We start from the raw sequence: 22,145 nt of genomic DNA, 5'->3' as shown, positions 1-22,145 counted from the left end.
TGTGCTGCAGGTAACCCTACTGTCGTGCTTGGTGGACACAGAGCTGTCCTTCTTGGACTTCATCCGAGGCGGGTAAGCCCAAATGTAGACAGACAGGCGAGCCGGAACTTGCCTCTTAATTGCGGGGCTTTCCAATTGCTTCGTGGGTTGCAAATGGAGGGCACAGAATTGATAGTGAGTCTTTTTTTGTCTTTGCAGGACGCAGATTAATTTCACAGTGGCGATTGATTTCACGGCGTCAAACGGTGAGTGCGTGTTCTCACTTCGAGTGACGGAAGGCAACACGCTGGGTCTCCCGTATCATTTACGCCTTCTAGATTGGCATCGCGTGCTTTTGTTTTAAATGGCAAATAAACTTGAGTGACTTTTTATTTAATTGTCAATCCGACATGCCGAGCCACTTTAATATTCGTTCCACCTTTTTACAAATGTTTATGTTTTTATATATATATATATGTATATATATATATATATATATATATATATATATATATATATATATATATATATATATATATATATATATATATATAAATATTTATTTATTTATTTATTTTATGTATATAAGATTTTATGTCCATCCTTCTCAATGGCAGCCAATGAAAAGTTTAAATTTTAAAAAAAGGGATACAAATGATTATGCATACGAAGATTATTAAAACTTGTCCAAATTTACATTACATCTCTACTTTTCCATCACCGATATCAATTTCTGCTGGGCCATCAAAAAGGAAAAATGATCCTCCACTAGTTTCTCCAACTTTCTAGAGGGAAGCCTTGATAATTATTCTCTTATGAGGCTTTATAAGGTGCCTTCGGGGCAGACACGTAACAGCAGCAAGAGTTATTAAACATAATTAACTTTAGGGGCCTGTGCACATGCGTCTACTCGCCATGCCGTTGCTGGTTGGTGTGATTGCAAAAACAAACGATGATATTAGCAGCGCAATTGTTTTATTCCCGACATTTTGGCTCGAGGCCGCAGCGGGTTTTTGTTGCTAAATGAGTCAGGGGCGCTGGAGTGTGAGAATTACAGCTTATTAAAGGGAGGAGGTGATCCTTTATGTTGTACTTTTGGGACAGTCCATTTTTGGAATGCTAAGAAATGTATTTTGCTACAGGCAACCCTTCGCAGCCCACCTCTTTGCACTACATGAGTCCGTACCAGCTGAATGACTATGCCATGGCATTGCGGGCAGTGGGAGAGATCATCCAGGACTACGACAGCGACAAGATGTTCCCTGCGCTGGGCTTTGGAGCCAAGTTGCCGCCCGACGGACGCGTCTCGCACGAGTTCGCTCTGGTGAGGACGCTTCATCTCATAAATGTCAACTTGATTACAACTACTTTATTGATGTGGGATGGACGGAGGATTTCATGTTGCTTAGTGAAGGTAATTTAATTGATTGAGTTTTTAACCAAATTCTGAAATGTCACTGGTAGGTGAAGGATGATGTCATTTATGTTAATGAGAAGTCTGAATCTTCATCACTAACAGAGTTGCAAAGATAGTGTTGGCACATCTGCTCTTTCTTCCAGATGTTTCTCCAGAGGCGTTAGTGCTAACAGGCACACATACGTTCATTTCGCCACTTAGAACTGAAATATGAACATCCTCCTATAGTGGTTTAATTTGAACATGTGGCATCCTCACACTCTTAAAATTTTCAGAAAAAAACAAAGGAGGATCAGTTGTTAAAACAAACAAACTTGTATTTTCAAAGTTATTTTTTATCCATTTATCATAGATTTTTTTGTGAAACAAAACACTGAAATTCTACAGTTTCCTACCTTTGATTGTTGTCAGGATTTGACTTAAAGCTAATGGAAAGACACTGTTTAAATGAATTCTCCCTCTAGTGTAAAGTTGAGAAGTGCAAGAAAATGTAGCCTGAATTGAACCTTCATGTTCAATGATATTTTCATAATTTGTTACTTTCATTGGCACTGAAACAAAAATAATAATAATAATATTCGAAAAAAAAGCATTACCACTTTAATTCATCATTACTGTTGTGTATGCTTACACCTGCAGAATGGCAACCCGCAGAATCCGTACTGCAGCGGGATCGAGGGCGTGATGGAGGCTTATTATCAGAGTCTCAAGTCAGTGCGTCTCTACGGGCCCACCCACTTCTCCCCGGTCATCAACCACGTGGCCAGGTACTAATTAGGCTATCAGCTTTTATGACCAATCAGCAAACTTAACCACCACGCTCCACCCACATGCAATGATGAAATGGCTGTGTTAGCAATTTAGTCTTGCTCATCTGTCTTGTTGGGGATTGTTGTGTGGGGTTCACTTTTGGGATGCATCGTGCGTAATGTGGGCGGAACTCGATTAAAACAAAATGCTGGGTCATGCTTGAGACCGTTACTTAAAAGGCCAACACAGTACGAATTTAGGTGCTCTTCATCAATTTATTGAGGATGAGTTGCCATTTTTGCAATTCATTTTATTCCACTCATTTTGGTAAAAAATAGCAAAAGAGACTATTCCTGTTTTTTGTTACAGTATGTAAAAATCCCATTCACAATTGGTAATTGAGAAACAAATTAGCACTAATCCAATTTCCCTTTATGAGTTTTTTTAATACAATTTGGTAAATAGAATTATAGCATGATCTGTTTTCCCCAAACCTTCACTTTGCCGTGACACAGAATAGGTACTTTTTTTTTTTTTTGCTGGTTTCTTATTCTGTGGCTGCAAGCTTAACAGTAGCTACCATTTTGATTCGTAGTGTTGACACTGAAATATTCATCAGACCTTCGGAAACGTCATCTCTTCTTCTATGATGACAAATGTCTGTGCAGGACTGCAAAGCAGAACCAGCAGCAGTTCGGACTCTGGTTAATTAGAGTGATGGTCCGAATATGTAATCTCACATAATGTTTCTTGCGAGTCATATTGTACAGAAGAAGAAAGCTTCTTTATCCTCTTGTATGTTTTTTTTAAACTGACTTAGAGCTGTGGAGTAAAACTTTTGAAGAATAAAGATTGTTTTTTTTCTACAATCAAAAATTATCAACTTTAACATAAGAAATGTATTCTTTAAATGTTTTACTTGTGCTCGCATTTTTAGAATATTTTGTTGAGAATATAGTGGGTGTATACTAGAATCGTATGCCCATGTATGTAATACTTTTGCATGAATAACTTTACAAGTATGCAAGGAGACATTTCTGAGACATTTTCTCAGGCCTAAAAACAATCTCTGCCGAACTACTTTTCCATTCACTTTTTTATGAGATGTCTTGACGCATCAAATATTTCCAATTTAGTATTACCATTTTGCTATGATATCAATTTCACAACTAAGTTATCCAATCTTGGAAAAACTGGCAATGGCTAAAATGACCCTGAAATGAGCACTTGTGCAAATGTCAGATGACTTGTCTTTTTTTGCTGGAATCACGACATTCACAAATCAACTTAAAAGTCAAAGAGCAGACTTTTCAAGACTCCTCAAACTTTTTTACGAGGCACAATAAACTCTCGCAAATTGGTTTTCCCGCAGCAGAACATCCTTATTGTTTTGCCATCTTCCCTTACCCTGCTTTCCATCGCAGGTACGCATCGGCAGTGACGGACGGCTCTCAATACTTCATCCTGCTCATCATCTCGGACGGCGTCATCACAGACATGGCTCAAACCAAAGAGTCTATCGTCAATGTAAGCCGTTTTTATGATTATCCTGTCAACTCTTGTATTCTTGTGTAAAGGTATATTTAGCCAAATTGTTGTTTTTATGACGGGGAACTGCTTGCTGTTTTCCCCCGTCTTCTTTACGGACACACTAACTATCAGTATTAAAATGGGAAAAGTTAGCCGACAAAGAAAAGCAGATTGATTTTCTTCTTTTTTTTTTCCACAATGGTGCTTCCTTTTTCTCCTGGGCTCAGCCAGTAATTAGCGGCACTATTTCACTGACAGCCTGCAGCCCCAAAGATAGCAAACAGTGCCAAATCCCTCACTTGCCTTTGATGCCTTCTTTTTCCTCTCACCCTCACAGGCTGCCTCTCTACCCATGTCAATTATAATTGTCGGGGTCGGACCAGCGGAATTTGATGGTAAGCGGCGTGCAGATTGTGCCCTCGTGTGTGTGTGTGTGTATGTGTGTGTGTGTGTGTGTGTGTGTGTGTGTGTGTGTGTGTGTGTGTGTGTGTGTGTGTGTGTGTGTGTGTGTGTGTGTGTGTGTGTGTGTGTGTGTGTGTGTGTGTGTGTGTTAGGCGTTAATCCTCCATTCCACACTTGCTATCTCCACTCCCACATGGCACAAGGCTTCTCTCCATGCCCTCTTCCTAATAATTGTTGCTCTCGCGGCACGCCATTGCTGAGGGGAAAATACCCCATTGTCACCCTGAATGACGAGTGCCTATTTCCCACGTAATGTCCCAATGTTCCACCAGTAGAATTTTTTATTTATAGAACCTAGAATGTGTGATTACCACTCTTGGCTTCAGCACCCTCTGCGATCCTCTTACAAAGAATGAACTCTAGTTCAGGTAAAATTGTGTGACTTGAAATTTCATGTTCTGACAACTTTTCTTTAATAGTGCATAGTACATATGAGTAGGTTTACTTGTCCTGAGAACAATTCTTATTAAAAATAGCTTTTAATACCCAAATTTGAATTTTTTTTCATTGGATCCCATACTGTGACAGTATAAATCCTTTGAAACTTTTGTATGAATTCACAATCCTTAATATAATTCTATAATATCATATTGTAATCAATGTTTTCTTCCTCTGGCCAATGCTCACCCCCTCACCAAGTTTGAGTAATGCCACAAAGGCCGACCCAGACATATTTTTGTGAATTTTCGCGGTGTGATGGACAGGGATAATGATACTGAAACACATCAATGGAGCGTCAACGCTTATCTATTTGAAATGGGAGGGTTGAAAGGATGTGACTGATTATTTTTCAATGCCAGTGAGGGGAGCAGATGTCCAATTCAATCGCAATGGGAGGGGCTGGCGGTGAATAATCATTGGAGGATGATGAATGACAATCAATCCATTAATTATGTATTATTTTGTAATGAGAATGGATCAAATGCAATTTTTTGTGACATGTCCATTTAATTGTTCTCTTTTAGAAATGATTGAACTGGATGGAGATGAGGAACGGATCTCTTCACAAGGACGTTTTGCTGAACGGGACATTGTTCAGGTACGAAACATTCCGATGGCTTTTGTCTAGTAGAATTGGACAGAAAAACGTCTGCCTAACTCGAAAAAAAATGGACTCTCTTTGGTCAGTATTGATAACCCTCAAAAAATCAATTGGACATTGGTGGCTGTCAATAGAATTTCTAATTCAAACTGATTTGAGATTGTTTTCTTCACCTGTATTCCAGTTTGTTCCCTTCCGGGATTACATCGACCGCAGGGGCAATCACATCCTCAGCATGGCCCGGCTGGCTAAAGAAGTGCTGGCGGAAATCCCCGACCAGTTTCTGTCTTACATGAGGACGCGGGGGATCAAACCCGGCCCTCTGCCACCCCCTTACACGCCCTGCCCACCGCCGGCCCTCCACCCTCTTCTCACCAGACGGGTAAGCCGGATCTAAGCTTCCGCTGCCTCGCCTTCTCCTTCTTCTTCTTCTTCTTCCAAATCTTCAATGGAAGCTTTTAATCTGGCGAACGAGCGCCGTCGTCGGAACGCCGTGAAAAGGTGGACGCTTCCGGAAATGACAGTGGGAATTGTCACTGGTTTAAAGGGGGTGAGAGCTCAAAAGTGGTGAGCTGTGAAAGAAAGGAAGTGTTTTTTTTCTTCTGGGATCCCACTACTGTCACCGAATTGTGTCTCTCCGTATATAAATGTTTACAAGTTGAGGCCTGGAAAAGGAGGAAACTACCAATCAATGTGAGGATGCAGTGTGTGACTTTTTCATATTTGATATTAAATGGAGCATGACCTTGTTAAAAAAAAAGAATAAAAAAAAAAGCATGCAGTGTCATCCTGCACTCAGGGCTTTGTCCGCCCCAGCGACTTGAGCCATCTTTACTTTTTGGCAGCGTTCTTCCACGAAGCATTTTGGAACCATATCTTGGCAGTAATTCACACCTTTCACACACTGCAGTGTGTCAACCAAATTTTTGTTTACGTATCATTTGTCTTCCTACCTCTCAGTGTGTTGCCAAAGTTTGTAAACCTGAGGTTGTTTTTTTTTTCAGTCCTTTTTGAATTTTGGTGCTTCACAACACTGGTTGCCAAAAAAAAAAAGAAACAAGCAAATGAAGCCAGGAGTGAGAGACTCCTACAATTCTAATAGCATTTACAAATGCTCTTTTTCTTGGGAAAAACAAGAACTCCACTGACGACAGATCCATTTTAACTGGGAGAGGCTGACGATAAATGATTGCTCAACCAGTCCTTCCAGTCAAAATGGAGACGACAATTTTTGCCAATAAGTTAATGGGACCAATTATTAGTGATTATACTTATTGTAACTACCAACATCCATAGAAATGAATTGTTCTGAACATAAATGGCGTTACATATATCACAGGATTGTGCCGTTATTAATTGGCAATGTTACTTTGGTGAGTTGTGACAATTATGAAGTTGAGTGTTAGTGATTACTGACTATATTAATTATAGCTGTCAATTTTCAACATTTAGTTAGTGGCAAATCCTGTTAGGATTTTTTCACACCAATATACAGTGTGAATTTTCTTTGTATAATTTTTTTACACTTCAGTGAGAATCCCATAAATCTAGTCATCTAAAGGCAAAACATTATCTTTTAGAAATGCCGTTTTGTTACATCAAATTTTGAAATTTAAACTTCAAAACATCAATTGTCTGACTTTAGGTGAAATGTAACTAACTGATTGTGTGAAATGTCCACATGATTAATGAAATTATTCTCATGCCTTTGAATCGAATCGAGGTAAACTTTGTATTAACAACAATTACCATGATGTTCTCTAAAAATCCTATCCTATAGTCCTGAAATTCGTCTTTCGAGCTACGCCAGTGTCTCATTAACTCATTGGCTGCCATTGTCGTTACCAGACGCCCAAAAGCATTTGCTCATTCACCACCAGAACTTCCCAATTCAATTGGATTGCCTGTCCATCACAGTCAATGAAACTAAAGCATGAACATTTACCGCAGCACCCAGCTGCAGTGGTGATTGGTTTTCTCCTGCAACCCATTAAAGTTAAAGAATGAGTGCCACTTCCAACTGCACTGACACTTTGAGCCACAAACCTCTCTTTTTTTCTCCCTTTTGTTTGCTTTAGCTTCAAGTCAAGCACAAAAAAAAGTGACCACTCGCATCCATATAATCAAATTCTAGGCTGATTTTCTAAGGTTTACAACATTTTCTAAAGTCTGGCCTCAAAATCTACATCAAACACATGCTTGTGAAATGTGTTCTTATACATATACATACTCCATAGTATACAGTATATATTTATACACTACAAATATCTGCCTTTTTTTGGTGTACGGGCTCATGATATTTATCTTATGTGTAATGCTGCTTCTTTATGTATCATATTTTGTACTGAGGCCTGTAATCATATTTAAATTATGACTAACAGGCCTTATCTGTGTTTCTATGTTAAGTTATTCATATTTAAATGATGAACGACAGGCCTGTATTTTTTATAACTATATATTGTGATCACTGAGACTCGGTAGCAATGCTTTTTGCCCCCAATACTTTGTTAATGGCGTAATTGTTTCATGTAATGTCGGCAATCAAGCGAGGTCCCCCGGGGGTGGTCTGACAGACTTTTAACCTCTTTTTTTTTAAATGCACTGATTTTGTGGTTTTTTTTCACTGCTGGCTGACAAATGTAGCATAAATTGAAGAACGCAAACCAAGACGAAACACCTGACACTTGATTAGAGAGACCATTTAATAAGATCCGATGCAAAACCATTTTTTATTTTATTTTTTTTAAATGGTTTGTAGATTATTATAGTGAATTTGGCAGACTGCTCATGAACAAAATGTTTTCAGATCATGGAAAAGACCAGAGTTAAAAGATTTTTTAATAAAAATGTACTCCTGCTTATAGCCTGGAGTTCATCCGAGATACCACATTAGTCCAAGACTGCGAGAGAAACCTTAATAAAAGAAATGTTTCACTTACATTAATATCCTTGGGATAATTAAGGTTTGATTTCCCCATTCTTTCAAATCTCACTGCCCAAATTGTGCCTCAATATCCAACGGGAAAATGGCTCTCTATGCTATGATTTTCTGTCTTATTGCTATCTAGCCAAACGATAAAAATGACACCAAAGTCATCCAAATGAACCACTACACCATCAGGCGGTTTATGTGGGATCCAACTTCTACCCCATTTTTTTTCTACATTGGATTTTATGTGACAGTGTCTCTAATCCTGTGTCCAGCAGGTGTGTACGTACTACGTCCAGTATATATATACTGTATAGTGTGCAGCTAGTAGTGTGTTTCACGGGGCATACAGGCCTTTCATTTCATTTATTCATGGCGACAACTTGGATGTCGCCCCCGCTCTCTCCGTCTTCTTGCGTATATGCATCCAGTGTATGTATGAAACATGCATGACTCTTGTGTAACCAGGCCGACTTTTGATTGCGTTCTCAGAGGAACAGTGCTTTCATGTCTCTCGCTATTAAATGTGCCATCAGCGACCTCGTTTTAAAAAAAAAAAAAAACGCCTTTGCGTTCGTCGTGGTTAAGGCGGAGATCACGAAACAGTAAGACTTCATGAAGATGTGGTATAACGATGTGCCGTTCAGATTCAGCACTGATGACCCGTTGTGCTTTCTTGACTGGCTAATTAACTAATTGGCCACTGCTAACAAGCACAGACTTGGAAAGGCATACAGAAGCTTGATCATTTTGTTTTCATATTCAAAATTCTAGTTTGGCAAAGGGATGGATAGAAAGTGAATGGCTACATAGGAGTTACTTAAAAGGATTGGGATCCTTTTGTCTCCAAGCCTAGTGGTCCACGAACAATGCGTCTCATGTAGAATTGTTGGGTGTTTGAATACTGACATGAATATAGACGATGTGAATATATATAAAAATTCCAGGAGGCGAGATGCAAACAGCAGGTTTTATTACACTGTGCTTTGGTGGTGACAACCATCAGTCCATATAGGCACATACTATAGAAAGAACTTAAAGAACTATATTTATTGGACAATCTATTGTTTGGCATGCATTCAAGTGCCCTCAGGAAGAGCAAATAAAAAAAAGTAGCGTTTACATGACGGCGGAGGAGTCGGAGAGGGGCCTTTCGGAAGCTTTCCAACGCTTTGGTCGCATGATGGCGTCAAGTGTGAAATCAGCGTTCCTCTGAGGCCGTGTAGGAGTAACAATGGAGAGCTTTAAGGGAGGGAATAGGCAAGAAAAGCTGTGGTGGCCGCCTCCGTCGTTCACATTGCAGCCCGCCCGGCCATGTGAACTTCTTGCTGTTTCTTTTCAAACATCCCTTATGATATAGTCACCATTATTCCACGGAATGCCTGTGCTAAATATCTTCTCGTATCCAAGCATGCATTGCGTTTGCATGTATGGGTTCTTTTATAACAAGTGGATTTTCAAAATGAGAGTATACCATTGGAATTTGTTTTGTATTGTTTTGCGATGAAAACTTTATTGGCCAGTCTTTGAAATGTGCAATTTTCCTGAAGATTAAGATTTGTGTATTTTTATTTATTTTATTTTTTTAAAGCAAGGCCAACCCTCTGTCAGACCCATCTAAATTCTATCTAGTAAGCCACGTTCCATCCAAGGAGTACAGTGAAGACCAAATAGAAATAATTTGGGGATATATCAACAAAATCGGCTTTATTACCTAATGCCATTGTTGAGGCATTTTCCAACATTGTATCGATCGATGGACTTGGATTGTTGAAAATCTCAATCATGAGATTGCCCAAACCATCCTTGAACATCGAAAACAACCAAAATCAGATGAGCTGATGTTGATTTTTTTATGGATTTCCCAGTGAATGCCAACAAACCAGAACTGTACCACTTGGTGAGAACCTGGCTTTCATGGAGCCAAGCTGGTGTTGCGATCCCATCAAAACCCAAACACCAAACCCCCAATAAAACAGTCGGTCTTCCTAAACTCCAAGTCAGCAAGCCTTGACTTGCTTTGCATAAAGATGATGGCATTTTTGCATGACACTCGAGTAACATAAGAACACTCATGTTTGCCACGTCACAAAGCAGCACTGGTTTTATGGTACTCTTATGTATGGAAGCCACTGTAAAAACGAAATTAAAACAACTATTTCTGTAAGAATCTTTCAATAAATCTTACTACCAAAAAAAGGGGGGTTTTAATCTCATTTACTTATATGTGAGTAGCATCCCATAGTTGTCTTTTCTAAAAAAAAATGTTTAAAAAATAATAATTAAATAGCCAAACAATGGCTGGATGCTTTACACGCTGCCAATTCTAAATGCCGCATGTGTGGGCCGACTCGCTAACAAATAATAGGGTGCTAATAAAAGCCTTTTTTCCCCAAATGCATTACTTGAAACATTTTTCTTCTTTTAGAAGATTTAATGAGATTCTGTTGCTGCTATTAGTTATCCGGACTGTTGGTAACAGTTGATTTGATTTAACAGTCAGTCTCCTCTTGACAAAAGTACTTAAAAGCAAAGAGAAAAAGGTGAACAGAGTAAATGGTTTCCAGAAATGTTCAGTGCTTGGGAATGTCAAAATGACTCGAGCGCTATTTGACATCGATTTGTGGTTCTTCTTTTGGGGTTTTCAACTGAGGTAATCACAAATTGCTCCATCCTCTTCACCCGCTGCAGAAGTGCCAGTTTGGCACTCTGAAGCAATAAAGCCCACATGAACAAGCTCAGCATGAATCTCACATTGGTCCATTCATTGCACACAGGCCGCGTTTTATTTCCCGTGTGCCAGGCGTACGCAAGCACGCACGCAAGCAGAATTGCTCTCTAATAAGCCATCGTGCGTGCAGTTTTGACTAGATCTCAGAAAGCTAACTCTCGGAGGATAGGTGGAGGAAGTGTTGTCTCAGGTTCATGGAGATGTCCCGGCAAGTGCAAGGCGTACACGCAGGACCCAAAGCAACATCTTCTGCTATTAATAGAAGCGGAGGGGTTGTCTCTTTGGCTAAAAATAACTCCGTCCTTTCCTTTTCGTGCTCAGCGTTCTATTTTCAGCCTCTCCCAGGCCTCCCTAAGCTGGGGATGTCTTTTTTTGGGATTGTTATGTAATAACTCTCTGATTCTTAAGGCGAGTGATGCAGACTTTTGAGAATGAAACATTACATCACTCTCTGACACACACGATACAAGTCATGGTAGTACTAAAATAGAGCACGTAATCACACTTTAATCGGGGTCTAAAGTCAACTTTGAATATCATCAACTGTGCTTCCAAGAAGTTTGTATTCCAACTTGGAAAAAAAAACACACAGTAATATTATGAATGAATGAAGGACATGCTTTATATACTAAAAAAAACTAAATACTAAAAAGCCGAGATGCATTCAAACAGAATTAGGTTCTTTAATTTTTACATTTCCTAACAAGCTTTTATACAATGACTGTTTATATGGATGAGCAACAAAACAGTGGTATAATAATATTAGTATTAATACCCACACAGTCCACTCTAATTCTAAAATATACACTTTCTCAATCCTTTAAGGAACTACAAATTGTCATTGTGACAGTATGTGTGAAGTAATTCAGTTCCTGGCAGCAAATTGATATTGTAAAAGATTTATTGGCAGCAATATAATGTTCATGAAAGGCAAGCAACAAGGGACAGCTCACATGCCAGGGCTTGTCTTCATGTGCATGCATGCATGTAGTGTGCCATTGGGCCTGCTCATTGTTGTCTGTTATGGAGGCTAGTGTGCATTTAATGTAATCCTCATGTGAAGATGTCTGAAAGGGTATTAATAAACCCCATTTGAATGGAAAGCTCTATCAACCAAGGGCTGTGATTATCGAGTGTGATTATGGTTTATTTTAGTCATATGTGCCTCAGTATATGTGGTTGTGTGTGTGTGTGTGTGTGTGTGTGTGTGTGTGTGTGTGTGTGTGTGTGTGTGTGTGTGTGTGTGTGTGTGTGTGTGTGTGTGTGTGTGTGTGTGTGTGTGTGTGTGTGTGTGTGTGTGTGTGTGTGTGTGCATAGGAGTTCAAAATGCTGTTAATCTAAATCTTAGTTTGGAGTTGACTCCCTTTTGAACTCAGCAAATAGTATCATTCTGGACAGGAAAATCACAAGTAAATAAATCCAATATGGCGACATTGTATGAAAATATATTTACTAGTTGAAAAACCTAACACTGCTTCACTTTCTGGGCTCATAAGCAGGAGATGGGCAAGATCCTGAACTGGTTGCCAGGCAATATCAGGGCTCTTATAGAAAATTAAAATAAACCATATATAGTGTGCCCAAAGGAAGCAGCAATGGTAAACAATTTGTGGCCACGGCCACCATCTTTTCTTATAGATGGGAGGGGGGAAAATGCAGAGATAAAAGCCCATTACGCTTACATTTTCATGTACAGCCACTTTTCACACTGCCATTAAACTTTAACATGGCAACCGAATACATGAATAATTTCGACAACTAGGAGTCTCCTGCATACTCTCCGTATGGTGCGTGTTATCAAAAGCCACACGTTAAAACCTTTCATTATGTGGCTTTATTTTAAATAGACAATGTCACCATGATTGCAAACAACATGATCTATCAGAAATGTCAGTTTCTTGAAGCCATAAAATGGTACAATATCAACAGTTATGCAACAATTAAGTAATGTTGAATTGAGTTGTTGTGTTCTGAATTGGGCAGTGGCGATCGTAGTTCATTTTGAACTTGTTAAAAGACTACTGCAGTTGATAGTTCAATGTCTACAATTTTTCAATATCGAAATAGTTGAAATATTTCACTCTCTCTAATGAATTTGTACATAATAATGGTTGAACTTTCTGAAATGACTTTTTGCACAATATTCTCTTTATATTAGATGATATCAGTATATCATCTGATGTCATCTGCAAAAAAATAAAGGGCTCCAGATTTATAAATAAATAAAAAAACTATCAACAGTTTTATTTGGAGCAATAAAATGTTATTTGGGGATATTGGAAATTCAGCATAACTATGCATGACATATAATCCATAATTTAATGTTCACTATAAATCTATCTACCGTGCATTGTAACACTAAGAAAATAAGGGGCTAGTTGTTGGAAAGTCATTTAAGTATGTAGATAGCATTACACTGCCATCTACTGATTTTGAGGGAAGAATGCATCTACTAAAAGGTTATAGTACACGTATTACATTTCCTTACCTTACCTCACCTTACCTTACATTACAATGAATGAAATAATTATACATATAATACAAAATCCTCCATTAAAATAAGGAAAATTAATTACAACAAAAACTATTTGACTGGCAATAGCCTATAATAGTAGTATTATCATGTTTTGAATTCTGTATATTCTTAAAGGTCAAGATTTGCAGCAGTCCTTCCAGGACCTTTCCAGGGGAAAAAATTTAAAAAGTACATTTTGCTTCTGTTCGTTCATTTTTTTTGCCCTTTAAGGACCTTCCTATTGGAAAGAAGGTTGGAGAACTGCAAGAAGTGCATTGGCGACATTACGATTTTTGTCTCTATTTAACTCTTGCAATGGGTTATCTCACACAAATTGTAGTTGAAAACTTCAAGTCGTGGCGAGGACAGCAAATTTTTCCATTTACAAACTTTAGCTGCATTATTGGCCCCAATGGCTCAGGTAATTGACCCCCCACGCCTCCACTCTAGTTTTGTAACAGCTAGTTAGCTCTTTTGCTAAGCTAATTGCTAATACCGCACTTGTTATATTTAATTAGCTTAATATAATGTAATTTTGGTGGTTAGAGGACGTAAAACGTGACTATCTAAAAGCGATTATCGTCGTGGAATTCACTAATATAACGTTTGTTGTGAATGAAGACCCTCTTTACCCAGTTTTAGAAGAATGATGTTGATACTGATATGTTATAGTACTTATATTTCCTGTAATTCTCATACAGTAAATTACTGTACATCTCGACTGAATTCATAAATTGAGCTTGTTGGCTGCCATTCATGGCTCTAAAAGATGAATCCATTTCGACTGGTATAGTTTAGGAGTCGAATCAAAAGTAATCTGATGTCCGCTAACGGATCTCTCATTATCGGTTTTTCCAATAAAATGTTCTCATCACATTTGTGGAGACTTTATTTTTCTCAGAAAACCTTTAAAGTAGACCAACCTTTTCAACACTAAATGTCCAAAACTGATGCTGCAACACTGATTCTATTCAGTATTTATTTATTAGAAACCCTAATAATAATAATAATAATACAATACATGACCAAAAGTCCTTTTTGAGGTTACCCATGGTTAATAACTACCTTTTCCCCATTCTATTAAACAGGCAAGTCTAACGTGATTGATGCCGTAAGCTTCGCCATAGGGGAGCGGGCAAGTGTACTACGAGTGAATAACCTCAGAGACCTGATCCACAGGCCTCAAACTGGTCAGCCGGTTTCCGGTCGTACTAGCGTCACTCTGTTTTACCACCATGACCAGGACCTGGAGATCCAATTCTCACGGAGCATCTCTGGTGCGCACACATTCAAGTTCACCCTCTCTAAATCATACATGTTTTGATATCTTTATTAAAAAAATGTTATGCAGCATTTATAAGTTATCTAAAATTCACTTTGAAAGTTTTTTTTCTTTCATAATTGATTCCTTTCATTTGTCGCTGTATTTTTCTCAGGTGACTCCTCTGAGTACCTCATCAATGGCAAACAAACTACTTTCACCTCCTATGCCAGGGAGCTCTCCAAGATTGGCATTATCACCAAAGCTCAAAACTGCCTTGTGTTCCAGGTAGTAATTTTGTTGAGTTAGGTATATATGCCTGTTACTCATGGATTTTCTGGCCATGTTGTTCTCTCGCTGGTCACTAGGGAACGGTGGAGTCCATTGCTCTGCAGAATCCTATAGAGCGATGCAAGCTGTTTGAACTCATCAGCCATTCCAAGGAGTTTGTAGCCGAGTACAACGAGAAGAAGGAGGCCATGCTGAAGGCCAAGGAGGACACGCATTTTCAGTTTACCAGGAAGAAATCAGTAGCTGTTGAGAGCAAGCAAATGTCTGATGAGAAATTAGAGGTGGGCAACTATGGGCAAGTTCCTTTTAAAGATGAATAAAAAATATATATTTTTTTTCTTTATATAGATTTTTTTCTTTATATAGATTTTTTTCTTTATATAGATTTTTTTCTTTATATATTTTAAGGTTAAGCTCGGTCATGGAACTCTATTGTTTTTCCTTTTTCAGACCCAGAAGTACCAGAGCCTTGTTGAGGATATTGAACAAAAGCGTCTGCAACTGAGCTTGGCTGTGCTCTATCATAACGAGAAGGCAATTGAGAGAACCAGCGACATTCTGTGTGTCAAGCAAGGGGCTGTTATTGCTCAAAACGCTACTTTGCAAGACTGGGAGGAGACCGTGAAAACCCTCAAGAAGGATCATGGACGCCTGGTCAGGGAGCAGCAGCTTATGGAAAAAGAGATTCGGTTAGTTTACATTCAGATACCCTTGTGTGGATGAGCAATATGAAATATGCAAGATGAATGAATTATAATTGGGACATCACGCTTCCATGTCATACATCTGAAAGCCACTCGAGTATAACAAAATATATCCTTATTGGGTTATATGTTTTTCTTTTAAATTCCAAAAATAGTCACCTGCGCTATAAATTCTCACAACGATCATCGATTGCTTCATATATTTACTGCATGCTCTAAAAAGAAGCCAAAAATAATGTCTTACAATGATTATGGATTGCATCATAGTATGTTTCGCATGAAATTGAATGCGTAAAGTTCGTAGACAATGAACCTGGAATGACTTGATCTTCATTGAACCCTATGCTCAGTGCCCAGGAGCTTGTGGTCTCCCAGTCTCGCTCTCATTACATCAACACCAAAGTAAACACCTCTCATCATCTCAAGAAAATGGATGAGTTTCAAGCTTTGGTGAAAAACAGCCAGTCAACCCTTGCTCGAATAGAACGGGAGCTGACTGAGACCCAGCTGGAGAAAACAGGTCTGGAAAACACCTGGAAGGTCTGCACGGTACAATTTCTAAAACGGAGAATGTCCCAGGGCAGAGACGTCGAGCTAGATGGCAGTCAGGTGAGCATGTCTCAGAAGAATTTGAGGCTTTCACAATGCATTAGTTAGTTGTTTAAACTTTTCCTGAAAAATGGGCTTGACAGCGGGAGCGATACAGAGGCCTCAAGGACTTGGCCATGAAGCAGAACGCAGTGCTGTATCAAAAGTCGCAGAAAATAAGCAGAGAGGTCAAGGCAGAGTACGATCAGTTGGCGTTTGACCAGCGTAAACAGAAGGAAGTTGAGGTAATAGCTCATTCAAAAAAACAACAACCCACTTTTACGTTGTGTCTCAAAATACCTAATTTTGTGAGGGTGAAATTAAAAAATCTGAAATTTACCTAGTTAGAATGACCATTCTGTTGTAGGATAGCATCAAAAACAACAACTCACAGTTGGACGATTTGACCCGCAAAGCAGAGAAACTAGAGGAGTATACTAAAAAATCCAGGTATGTCTGTACTTCCTTAAGTATACTATATATTATATTATAAATGTATTTTTCCTATTACTATTCCTTATCCCAGGTTTGACTGACAGTAATGGGTCTCTGTACTGGCTGATATCCTGGAATTTAAACATGTGTTTGTAGATCATCTTTGGATGACTTCCATCAAAAGCAGGAGTACCTGCAGGCAGAGTTGCAGTCCAGCAGAGAGCGTGCCAACATTGTACAGGAGGAGCTGAAACAGGCACTGGATCAGCTGGGAGACGCTTGCCTTGAGAGAACCGAGAGCCACCGTCAGCTACGGCGCAAAGACATGTTGGAGAAGATGCAGCGGTTCTTCCCTGATAGTGTGGTAAGAGATACGTGAAGATGATAGGAAATGAAAGCAAAATGGGACTCATTTTCCATGTGGTTCTTCTTCCAGTATGGCCGCCTGTGTGACCTTTGCAGCCCTATCCATAAGAGGTATCGGCTGGCCGTCACTAAAGTTTTTGGCCACTTCATGAAGGCCATAGTAGTGACGACACAGAAGACGGGGGAAGCCTGCATCAAGATGCTGAGAGAGGAGCGGGCCGAACCTGAGACTTTCCTGCCTATCGACTACTTGGATGTAAGAGCTTTAGTGCTGCACAACATGCTGTACTATGAAGCGTACCTGATTATAAGCCACACCACCCAAAAATACACGTATACTGTGAGACCAAAGTGTCCACCTTTTGATTAAGCATCATTACATAGTATGATGTTGAGCAAAAATTTGAATTTTACAAGATGAGGTGGTGACATTTTAGATAACAACCTCTGTTGGGTTCTCTGGCCTCCTGGTCCTTTATATGCAGTTACCTGTCAGCACCAATGGTGTTCTTACCTCACCTGTAGAAATGAATTTAACAGATCACTAGTTCTCATTTAATAGCATTTATCGCAACAGGCCTTGCAATATTAAACATCAGCTCACATATTCAGGTGCATCCCCTAAATGAGCGTCTGAGGGAGATACCGGGCGCCAAGATGGTAGTGGATGTTGTACTCGTCAATGTGAACACAAGTGCACTTGAACTGAGGAGAGTGGTGCAGTTTGTATGTGGCAACACGCTTGTGTGTGAGACCACAAAAGACGCCAGGAGCATTGCCTTTGATGGAAAGGAGCGCCATAAGGTAAATCGTTGGATTAGATAAGTGCAACAATGGTTTGTTGATGAGTTGTTCTGAGCTCATTTTGTTTGCCGCAGACCGTATCTCTGGATGGGACCCTGTTTTCAAAGTCCGGCGTGATCTCTGGAGGCTCCAGTGACCTGCGCTTGAAAGCCCGCTGCTGGGATGACAACGATGTAACCAGGCTGAAACAGAGAAAACAACAGCTGACTGATGAGTTAAAAGTAAGTCATCATGCAGTCAAGGGCTTCTCTTACAGAGTTGACGTTAAAATATTCATAGTACTTTAAAGACATTGGGTTTTTTTCTCTGCGGATAGAAGGTTTATTTTTGAGTCCTGAAAACATGTACAAAGACTGAGACCCAGTCTCAGACCCTGTGCCCCCAGAAAACTCCAAATAGTTATCCAATGATGATGCAAGGTTTTTGTTGTTGTTGATGTTGCAGAATCTGATGAGACATAGACGGAAGGAGTCAGACCTTAATGAGATCATTCTGCAGGCAAACGGCTTAAAGACCCGTCTGAAATATTCCAAAACTGAACTGGATCTCCTTGTAAAGCAAAGCATCCCTAAATGCCATGGGGTGAGGTGATCTTCGTATTGACTTGGCAAAATATCCTGGCTTTTCAAATCAATACAACCAAGGGTTATCTGCGTCGATAGCTTGAAAATGTTTTTTGTTGCTGCAAACGCACATCGTTATCATCTATTGTCGATTCCCTTGGTGACAGGAAATTTCTCGTTTGGAGAGTGAACTGTCAAACATCAACTGCCAGATCCAGATGCAGCTACAAAGTGCGAATGCGAAAGAAGAGGCCATCAATAACCTGAATGAACAGATTCAGCAGGTATCATCCTTTAACCGCAAATATAAAAGAAATATTTCTCATCCTTTAAGGTTTGCAGACATCAGGGTGGAATCTTTATTCATAAAATATGCTTCTTTAGACAGAGGATGCAGTGTTTTCTAACTTCTGTGCTGAAATTGGAGTGAGCAACATCCGAGTTTATGAACAGGAGCAGCTGAAACATCAGGAAGAGCACGACGAGAAGCGGTATAGTAAATGATTAAAGACTTGGTGGGATCAACGTTCTCATTTTCATGTTCTCTACATTTTTGTATGGGAAAATTTGCAATCTAATGGACTGCAAATTTGATCAGCTTGGAGTTTGAGAACCAGTGTAGTCGCTTGAATGCCAAGATGGAGTATGAAAAGGAGCAACTAGAAAAACAGAAGAAAAAGCTCAGTAAAATACAGGCCTCAATCCACAAAGAAGAAGGCAACATGGCCCAGAAGAAAAAGGTTAGCATGGAACTACTGTCATCCTGTAATCACAATTTAGTAGTAGAATTGATGCACCTCTAAAGAGGTTTTTTTTAAGGTGATTTCTTTAGCCTCATAATCAGTCTCCCCTTTCAGGACGAGGAGAAGCATTTGATGGCTGCTGGAAAAAATGATGAAAAACTGCAGGAAATGAAGAACCAGCTGCTCGAAAAGAAGAATCAGGTCGCATCTGCCAAAATTGATATAGATGAGAAAATCCCACGGCTCCATGAGATGAACAGGTTAAACTAATTACTAATAATAAAAAAAGATCTAACACTGTTAACAACAACTCTGGTTTATTAAGAAAAAGTGCATGAAATTCGACATTTTCCCACAGAGAGTTGGAGAAATTGCAGCAGGAGGTCCTTTGTGCCGAGAGCAGCCTGGAGCAGAACCGTTTAAGCCGACACAACTTGCTTCTGGCCTGCAAATTATATGACCAACCAATCATCTTGCAGTCGGGTGACCTGAATGAAGTCAGCCAACTGCAGGTATCAAGACCTCTCTGCGTTAAGATACTGTATACTCTTTGCATCATTTGTTCATATGACAAAACTGATGTTTGTGTGTGTGCCAAAGTGTGTAATAAGAGAATTCACCACCATCATTCTTAGTTTTTTCTTACACGGGCGTTTTGAGCACCCAGATTATCATTATACACATGTGGATGGACAGACTTGTAAATTAGTGGGTGTGTTTTGATTTATCCAGCTGGAAGAAGGCTTTGAACATTCTTCTGTCACTACGGACATCTTTGAGAGGGAGTCCCAGCTTGTTATTGACTATTCTTGCCTGGAAGCTGAAAGCAAGGTGACACAGTGATGTTTAAGCATTACGATAAATAAGCATCGCAAGCCGTGTTCACGGTGTCTGTGTGTGTTTGCAGGACATACCTGAAGAGGAGGTGGAAAACTATCTGAAGACACAGAAGGACTCACTTGATGCTCTAGAGCAGCTTCTGAAAAACACAGCCTTGCCTAATTTTAAAGCTATGGAAAAGCATAGGATGGTGAAGGACAAGCTACAAGATGTCACCGAAGGTACTGTGGGGACTTTAAATGTCCATTCTCGATCCGTTCTCGACATCCCAATTACGTTCGTAAATACGTTATGTAAATGAAGTGTTCTGGAGATGTCGCAGCGGGGGATGTGAAGATAACTAACAGAGAATTTGCTGTCCCTGACCCAGCCTTCAAAGCTGCAACCATCTCTGCCAGGAAGTGCAACGATGAGTATAAGACAGTCAAAAATAAGCGCTCACAACTCTTCACCAAGTGCTTCAACCATCTGTGTGGTGTCATTGACGGCATCTACAAGAGAATATGCCAGAACGACAGCGCCCAGGTGAAAAGTCTGCTTCCCATCGTCAAGGTGAAATTGCTATATGATCCTAACTCTAGAAATCTCGATGCAATGTTTTTCAGGCTACTCTATCTGCTGACAATCCGGAGGAGCCGTATCTTGGTGGCATCAATTACACCTGTGTGGCTCCTGGGAAGCGTTATATGCCCATAGAGCATCTTTCCGGAGGGGAAAAGGCGATTGCTTCACTGGCTTTGCTGTTTGCCATTTACAGGTAGTTTCAATGACACAAATTGAACCATGCCGTTAACTGAGATAGAGAAGGCTGCGGAGTTGTAAAAGCAACCAAAACAAGGATGGGCAATGTACTAAAAACTAATTAAATAAGGTTCCAAGCAAGTACAAAAAAAAATACTCCTCCCTCTTGCAGTTTCCGCCCTGCTCCTTTCTTGATTTTGGACGAAGTGGATGCCTCCCTGGACCACTCCAACATTGAAAAGGTAAGACTCGCAACATAGATTTTTTTCAGATAAATATTATTATTTGGCTTCATAAAGTATCCATTTGACATCCATGCACTTGTTTTTTCTCAAATCATAAACGGCAATAAATTTAAAAAAAATCACTTCCACATTAGCAGTCAGTATTGTATATAATGTCTAACATTTTAGTGATTGTGCAGTAATGTTAAACTTGCATCCAACGCTACTATTATTCATGTTGTGCTTTTAGGTTGCCACTTTCATCAGAGAACAATCCCAAGAGAAAACGCAGGTCATCGCCATCTCGCTGAAGGATGAGTTTTTCTCCAGGGCCGACACCCTCTTGGGAGTTTATGTGGATGTAAGAACTTGGCGTTCATTTTAGCTTTATTGGAATCTAATGAATACACTGCTGTATGTACTATGTATTGAAAAAAATATGACTAGTTTAGTACATTTTCAGAAGCAGGGGAAGTCAGAACAATGGAAAAAAATATATATATTTAAAGGGGGTTAGATACAGAGTTCACAGTTTTGACCTTTTAATCATGCTGGAAAGGTGATTCCCTGGTTAAAAGGACAGTGGGATAGACCATTGATTTGAACCATTGAATTATGGTTGAGAAATGGTCTAAATCTGTCTTTTGCGCTTGGTAGTCCCTACCTACCCTCTCGCATCCACCTGTCTATTTTCTCCCCACAGTTTGACGAATCTATGTTCAGTCGCCTGCTGTCGTTGGACCTTCGCCCCTTCCCTATGGGAGACGATGTCAGAATGCCCGCCAGGGATGGGTCCGAAGAGGAAAACTTGGAGAACAGCCTCTCCTTTTCTTCATTGTTTATCTGAGTCGTTTTCACTTGGGAAGAAATGGTTTATCTGCAATTGTATTTCCTAGCTAGTTTTGTGCTTTATTGCTCTTATATATGAAACTGAAAGTTTTCAGGGAGTGTTTGTTAAGGGTGTCACTGAAATGTTTCCTTTTTTGTTTTAATCTTAACAAAGCATTGATGACCTGAGTGACCTGTATTCTCAATATACCAAATTGCCTAGTTATGTAGGCGTAGCAGTTTACTCCTCTTGTTGACCACTAGGGAAAATGTCATTGACTACATTTGAGTTAATTGTATTTCAAATGAACTCAATAAAGGATTACTATTCATTGTTACTTTTGTATTGTTTTTTGTTCAGTGGATATTGCTATAAGATACAGGCTATGTTCTTCCATGAAC

At 39.5% G+C, this 22,145-nt stretch overlaps 2 protein-coding genes across 2 annotated transcripts in view; both read left to right on the top strand.

Annotated features, from left to right (window-relative positions):
• The window catches only part of LOC144214864 (copine-8-like), a 29,150-nt gene extending 18,715 nt beyond the window's left edge, over window positions 1-10,435 (top strand). Inside the window, exons 13-20 of the mRNA XM_077743579.1 lie at window positions 11-72; window positions 199-245; window positions 1,122-1,303; window positions 2,036-2,163; window positions 3,571-3,673; window positions 4,014-4,071; window positions 5,104-5,177; window positions 5,365-10,435. Coding sequence (XP_077599705.1) covers window positions 11-72; window positions 199-245; window positions 1,122-1,303; window positions 2,036-2,163; window positions 3,571-3,673; window positions 4,014-4,071; window positions 5,104-5,177; window positions 5,365-5,577 — 867 coding nt within the window. The 3' untranslated portion in view covers window positions 5,578-10,435. The remainder of the gene's footprint in view (window positions 1-10; window positions 73-198; window positions 246-1,121; window positions 1,304-2,035; window positions 2,164-3,570; window positions 3,674-4,013; window positions 4,072-5,103; window positions 5,178-5,364) is intronic.
• Window positions 10,436-13,577: 3,142 nt separating this feature from the next.
• LOC144215401 (structural maintenance of chromosomes protein 1B-like) lies at window positions 13,578-22,079 on the top strand. The gene is made up of 25 exons (XM_077744300.1): window positions 13,578-13,776; window positions 14,444-14,632; window positions 14,792-14,904; window positions 14,985-15,188; window positions 15,358-15,596; window positions 15,962-16,220; window positions 16,304-16,444; window positions 16,567-16,649; window positions 16,791-16,998; window positions 17,071-17,256; window positions 17,613-17,804; window positions 17,879-18,025; window positions 18,249-18,386; window positions 18,535-18,651; window positions 18,752-18,858; window positions 18,966-19,107; window positions 19,225-19,370; window positions 19,469-19,622; window positions 19,843-19,941; window positions 20,018-20,171; window positions 20,321-20,475; window positions 20,556-20,707; window positions 20,864-20,933; window positions 21,166-21,276; window positions 21,619-22,079. The coding sequence occupies exons 1-25, from the start codon at window positions 13,671-13,673 to the stop codon at window positions 21,760-21,762; spliced, it is 3,756 nt and encodes a 1,251-aa protein (XP_077600426.1). The 5' UTR covers window positions 13,578-13,670; the 3' UTR covers window positions 21,763-22,079.
• Window positions 22,080-22,145: the final 66 nt, after the last annotated feature.

The sequence above is a fragment of the Stigmatopora nigra genome, chromosome 2 (assembly GCF_051989575.1).
Source record: "Stigmatopora nigra isolate UIUO_SnigA chromosome 2, RoL_Snig_1.1, whole genome shotgun sequence".
In the NCBI taxonomy this organism is placed as follows: Eukaryota; Metazoa; Chordata; class Actinopteri; order Syngnathiformes; family Syngnathidae; genus Stigmatopora; species Stigmatopora nigra.
This window is presented reverse-complemented; position numbering and strand designations above follow the sequence as displayed.

Coding starts and splice junctions, on each gene's coding strand:
- LOC144215401 (XM_077744300.1), top strand. CDS start 13,671: ATGGGTTATCTCACACAAATTGTAGTTGAAAACTTCAAGTCGTGGCGA. Junction 18,026..18,248: donor AGCTGACTGATGAGTTAAAA/GTAAGTCATCAT, acceptor TTGATGTTGCAG/AATCTGATGAGACATAGACG. Junction 20,934..21,165: donor ACCACTCCAACATTGAAAAG/GTAAGACTCGCA, acceptor TTGTGCTTTTAG/GTTGCCACTTTCATCAGAGA.